General features: G+C 34.4%; 1 protein-coding gene across 2 annotated transcripts in view; it reads right to left on the bottom strand.

The window, feature by feature from the left end:
- Window positions 1–6,545, bottom strand: part of LOC106474091 (calcium/calmodulin-dependent 3',5'-cyclic nucleotide phosphodiesterase 1B-like) — a 32,185-nt gene extending 25,640 nt beyond the window's left edge. Inside the window, exons 1-3 of one of the 2 annotated variants that reach the window (XM_022402475.1) lie at window positions 6,297–6,545; window positions 3,424–3,540; window positions 2,655–2,795 (exon numbers count right to left, since the gene is read on the bottom strand). In XM_022402475.1, the coding sequence (XP_022258183.1) occupies window positions 2,655–2,795; window positions 3,424–3,540; window positions 6,297–6,332 (294 nt within the window). In that variant the 5' untranslated portion in view covers window positions 6,333–6,545. The remainder of the gene's footprint in view (window positions 1–2,654; window positions 2,796–3,423; window positions 3,541–6,296) is intronic. The other variant, XM_022402476.1, reaches the window with a different exon arrangement.
- Between the last annotated feature and the right edge of the window lie 148 nt (window positions 6,546–6,693).

Raw genomic sequence — 6,693 nt, 5'->3', positions numbered from 1 at the left:
AAGTACATTTGTATGTTGATGGATTATTTCACCAAGTTTCCTGAGGCATGTGCAATACCAAATCAGGAAGCTACAACTTTAGCTTCGGCTATTAGTGATTTCTTCTTCAGATTTGGTATGCCATACGAACTGCATTCAGATCAAGGCCGTAACTTTGAATCAGCTGTGTTCCATGAATGCTGTAAGTTGTTTGGCATCCAAAAGACCAGGACAATGCCACTCCACCCACAGTCCGATGGGATGGTAGAAAAGTACAACTTGACACTTGGACAGAAATTGGCAAAGTTTTGTAATAGCCGCCAAGATGACTGGGATGTCTTACTCCCTCCATTGTTGATGGCCTATAGAACAGCAGAGCATGAAGCCACTGGATACACGCCAGCAAACTTCGGTTGCCAGTGGATCTGTTAACAGGACGCCCACCTTACAAAGAGTTGCCTGAAAATGTCTCAGAGTTCGTGAAAGTGTTTTCGGAAAGGATGGATGATATTCACCATCAAGTGCGTTCAAACTTGAAAACGTCTGCTGATTCCATGAAGCTATGATATGATAAGAAGTTTACTGAAGTCAGCTTTGTACCAGGAGTCAAGGTGTGGTTGTATAATCCCAGGACGACCAAAGGGAAGTCTCCAAAGTTGTCTTCTCCATGGGAAGGCCCATATGAACTAGTGGATCGTCTCTCAGACGTGACTTTCCGAATAAAATGTGGTCGGCGAAGTAAGCCAAAGGTGATTCATACCAATAGGCTTTGGCATTATCATGGTCCAGGACATTTGTCACCTGGAAAAGCCACTGTCGAAGAAGAAACTCTACCCGGTTTTGAGAAGGGAAACAATGAAGCCCTTGATGAAGTTACTACCACTGATGTGACTATTACCGATAATAGGACTTTTCCTGATGGAGCAGATGAACCTCACGTGAAGCAGAAGCCAACAAGATGGAGACCAGTAAGAAAGAAGATACGTCCCGTAAAATTAAGATACTTTGTTGAATTTTAATTTTGTGTTTGTAAATTCTGTACATTTAATTAAGTTATTGTTAATTATCTGTTGGTTTAATGTAAGTGGCTATTGTTCGGGACGAACAATACTAAGGAAGGGGTAGTGCTACGACAGCGGAAGTCACGTGATCCTGGTAACAGGTAATGAGTTCTAGAAAGATCCGGGAACATCACGAATAATCCAGTATTTGCTAGACGGCCTCTATTCCTGTATATAAGCGCGCCAGATAAAGCGAGACAATTAATCGGAGCTGGAATTTGCAGATAGGGAGATATAGAGACGGATAATCGAGTCACGCCATAAGTAAAGGGTGTAAATCGTTGTGAATTATAGCGTGTGTTTAAGTTAAAGTGACTGAGGAAATTCTGTGTATTATAAAATTGTATCGAGAAATAATAAAATAGTTTCAATTAAGAAAGGACTTGTATCGCTAAAGTTTCATTGGAAGTATATTATACGGGAAATTAACAAACGAACAGAGACGTAACAATACTATAGAGCTAAGGCCAAAAACATTCTCTACTAATTTGTGGTTACTAATATTAATAATGTTCCTTTTTTAATACTGAGAATTTAATAGGAATTAGGCCTAAGGACGTTATCTTCTAATTCATGGTTACTAATAGTAATAGTGTTCCTTTTTTAATACTGAGAATTTAATAGGAATTAGGCCTAAGGACGTTATCTTCTAATTCATGGTTACTAATAGTAATAGTGTTAATTATTTAATACTGAGAATGCCATAGAGTTTAGGCCTAAGGAGTTCTCTACTAATTCACAGTTACTAATAGTAATACTGGTAGATGTTACTCATTTAATACTGTTACATATCTGCTTGTTTGCTAATTTCCGGTAGAAATTCTGTACGAGAAACTTCAGTGATACAAGTCCTTTCTTGATTAACCCAGTTTATTTTCCTCGATACAACTTTGTAATACACAGAATTACCACAGTCAATACGTTTCTCGTCTTTTTAAACTTAACAATTTTTATAATACATGCTATAAATCACAGTGATTCACAAGCTCGATAACTTCGCTCTATGCGACGACTGCAAAACACACACAATTTACGGCTCACCGTCATTACTGTTCGGTTGACTCAATTATCTATATCTTCAATCACGCTGGTTTTACTCGCCAGGCTTATATACTAAAAAAGGGGGCATCTAGATCACACTCGAGCTGCCGGGCAAATTCATGATCATTCGAGAAACTCCAGCACGCATGCTCCCAGTGTCGCGTGACTTCCGCTGTCGTAACAATATTGAGAATACTGTATAGATCATAGATTAGGCCTAAACAGGATCTCTAGTGAAATAATGAAAATAACCAAAATGGATATTTTCAATAATTTGGTATGTAAAGTAGAATATCAAAATTAGTTTTATGTTTCTGTTTTTTGATATGTTAATAAAATATTACCTACTGTTTCTGTTATAATGTTATTTTCGTAACCTACAGTTTAGGTTATAGTTTTATTTCTTTAGCCTACAGCTTAAGTTATAACTTTATTTCTTTAACCCACATTTTAGACCATAACTTTATATCGATTACCTATAAATTTGTTTTTATTTCCGTAACGTACAACTTAAGTTTTATTTTTATTTCTTTAACTCAAGTTTTAGGTTATAACTTTATTTATTTTACCTACCGCTAGTCCTGCTTGAAACAGCATATAGTGGGTTGTCTGAGTGACGTCTGCAGCATGGATGCTGTTGTGGTAGGGATTCTTGTATGTATTGTAACCTGATTCCATCTGGATCATGAAGTTTTCGAGAACTGCAGTTTGAATCTATCATTAAAATACATCACTTTTATTAAAAAGTCTCGCTTGTGTTATTTGCAATAATTTTTCAATGGTAATCGTGAGTAGAGGATACTAAAATAAACAGATAATGTTACCAATTAAAAAGATGTGTAAAAAATCATAAATTAAAAATTGTACATTGTCTCTAGCGAGCCATGCAGAAGTAGGCTTAAAGTAAAAGAACTGAAAGAGTCCAAATCTAGGGCAGTGATATTTTCAATATCACAGACTGTAGAAAGAAGTGATAAAGTTTAAAAAGAGAAATATTTCAATATCTAGTAAACTTAACATTCTTTTATGAATGTTTTAACGTCATATTGAGCAGTAATTCCATTCCTCCATTCCTGGGTTGAGGATTGCAACATTGATAGCATTAAAGAAAAATACTGGTTTGTATTTGAAGTTATTAAAACCCTTATTAATTATCTCATCAATGTTCCATTCAACATGTACTGTGTTGTTCTACTGACTGTAAAACATTACCTTCAGACTCCAGCATGTGCTATATTGTTCTACTGACTGTAAAGTTGTGTACTGCTAACTAAATCCTAGCGAGATCCCACAATGTAAGGTTGTGTATTACTGACTAAATCCTAGTGGGAACCCTGCTTACCTTAAACTTATGTATTAAACCATAACGATTTAGAAGGTCAGTTGTCACGTGGCGGAGGATTTGACCATTGGCTACTCGGTTCGCTGAAAGGACATCAAAAGACCAGCAGTCTATGTTCTGGATGATAAGGAAGAAAAATAACGGCAATTTTTTTTTACCCAAAATAAATTTATAATAATCAATTTATCCTGTGTTCTTGTTGGTATCATCCATTAAAAACACACTAATTTCATCCTTTCTATATAAACAATCACCCTGTCATCCTATCAATCCTAAAATTCCTATTTCGTATTGTATCCTATGTACCTGTTTATGAATTTCAGTCATTCCCCAATTTTGAATAAATGTAGAATTCGTACGAAAATGTTTCGAAAAGAAGTTTCGATAGAATTCATAATTTTGCACAATTTGTTGAACGTTACGCGACGCCTTTAAATTTTATAGTTAACATTTTTCCAACTAGAGGGCAGCACGACTTTACACAATCATCACAATATATTCCGTTGAATTTCGTGCAAAGTTACACATTTTGTGAAGTGATAGTTAACACCACCCACCGCCAACTCTTTGAATACTCTTATTAGACCAAATAGTGAGATTTCTGGCGGTAACGGGACGCGAACCATGGAACCTTAACTCCACTGTCCTGCACACTGACCAGTGAGCCCCTTATTTATAGTGCTTTAAATGCGTTATAAATAAATCTCATATTTTAAAAAAATTCTTAAAATAATACCTACGAGACTTATTGTAAGTATATTATAATATAACTTTTTTTTTCTGCTTGGTATGTCAGCAGTTTCAGTTAAATCAATTCTTCAATCAGTAAGTAGCTATGAAGAATTAGTTCTACGCAATGAAACAGGTAAACGATGTGTGACCGGCATAATTCAAAGAGGAAAGAACCTATAAACCTGAAATTTTACACCCTTACTAAATGGATCCTGAGGGCGTGCACCTGGGTATTATTACTTATCCACGTGCGTGCACATCTTTTTATGAGGCAAGGTAGCGAAAAACCACATACAGAAGAAGTGTGACTGCCATAGCTGGAAGAGGAAAGAACCTAGAAACCTGAAATTTCGCACCCATACTAAGTGGACCCTGAGGGTATGCACATGGGTATTATTACTTATCTTATCCACGTACGTGCGCGCATTTGTTTAATGAGGCAAGTTAGTGAAAAACCACATAGAAAAGAACTGGTTCCTTATATTACAAATATAAATCACAGGCAGACAGACATGTGCGTGCGCGCATGTACGTGTGCATGATTGTAATAAGGCAAGCTAACGAAATACCACATAGAAAAGAAGTAGTTCTTTATATAACAACTTCTAATCTATAGAAAAGCCAGTGTCTTTTGGTAAAGACGCCTTCCAAGAATGGGCTTTGATGTCATGTTGCTTAGCAACAAAAGTATGATCTAATATTGTTGTTAGTGTATGTACTGAAAGAATAAAATGGAATGTATAAACAACAAAATTGAAAATATATTTGTTGCTTTCTTAATTTAGAGTTTCCGTTGATTAAAGAGGTTTGTTTTTTATTATTTAAGTTTAAAATTGGATCGATATTTTTACTTTCATGATATATTTTATGAAAGTAGGTTATCCCACACTATGTTATTACTTTAGGCTTATTTATTAAATTCTTTAATTCATACCAACATTCACTACACTACAAGGTTTCACAGCAACCCCCTTCACGGCCCCTTGCACCCTCGTGACCTTCGTTAATAAAATCGTAATGGGAAAACCTTAATGGAACGGTAAAATATTGTAATAGATTCTGATAAAATGTGATAGAAATTTGTGATATCAAATATTATTGTGAAATATTTAACGCAATGATAAAGTTCATTGATAATAAATAATTCTTAATTTATTGTACACTCTTTATGACTTTTTTATGTTTTTGGGAAATAAAAATGTTTAAAATATTTTTGACTGTTCTTCTATGCTAGAATAGGTTCAGAATACACACATTGACGGAGTCATCTAGAATATATCAACCTATTAACCCGATGGAAGCCGGATACTTTCGCTAGTATGATATATAATAACCAACACATCAATAACATTCACCTATGGACACAAACAACAAAACATTGGAATATCAAACTGTTCTATTTTGTTCTCTCTTTTATTAACTTCTTCAGTCGGTTTCGTGACTTCAGAGTTCACTTACTATATATATAATTAAACATAATACCATTTGTCAATGAAGTACAAAAGATATAACTTTTAAGGAAACATGCCTGCGGTAGTAAATGTCTCCAAAAGTGTTGGAAATATTTTGTCTACTAGACATAATATATAAAAACAACGAGACAACTACTACTGAAGATCATTTAAGTGTTGTGTGTTTTAACAGTTTAATGGAGAAATGTTGGCAATTTAATTATTACTGAACTATTTAGGTAAGAGGGTTATAGTTCTTGTTACTTAGTAATAATTGTTTAAGGGCGGGGGTGGGGTGTCAAACAAGGGTAAAAATTTAGGATGTATTTTAAAAATCAATTACTTTTGGAATCCTATTTTGTTTAGGGGTAACTACTACACCCACATCTGGCTGAATGGAAGTAGGTGTTGGAACGTTGTGGGTTAAAGCTTTATAAACAAATATATATCATTGATATATAGCGCCGATTTAATTATCCAAAGTATATAAAATTTATGTAATTTATAGTATTAGGCCTATTTTATTTCATTATACATATATATATATACATTAGAAAGGCTGAAGTTTTTATTGTTTCGTTCCAAACAGGAAGAGTGAGAAACAAAGTACACGTACAAGCCACTACTGCGCATGTCTTACAACCACATGTTTTACAAGTAAGCTAATATTGAGAACTAATCCTCACTCACCTCAGTACATTGAACAGCTTGATCTGTAAATAGCATTACATTCGGGGAAGCTATCCTTTTGAATATCCTGGAAACGGTGGAAAGTTTGGAAAATGTAAGTTACAACATGTTAAAACTACTACGTTACACGAGAAGAAAACTTCTGATTACTACAGAACGTCCTATTAAAAAACAATACAAACTCGGATGCGGTTTGTTGCATTAATTTACATGGAAAATGATACTTGTGTAACTGTACGTTAGAGAGTAACTTATAGTGTCTTGATAACAAAACTTCATACCGAACAAAAACATGTTTGTTTTAACCTTTTTATAAGATCATTTTTATCGTTACGTTAATATATATATATATATATACACACACACACCTATATATATATATATATATATATATATA

The sequence above is a fragment of the Limulus polyphemus genome, unplaced genomic scaffold (assembly GCF_000517525.1).
Source record: "Limulus polyphemus unplaced genomic scaffold, Limulus_polyphemus-2.1.2 Scaffold6810, whole genome shotgun sequence".
Lineage (NCBI taxonomy): Eukaryota > Metazoa > Arthropoda > Merostomata > Xiphosura > Limulidae > Limulus > Limulus polyphemus.
The sequence above is the reverse complement of the archived record's forward strand: the minus strand, read 5'-3'. Positions and strand labels throughout refer to the sequence as shown.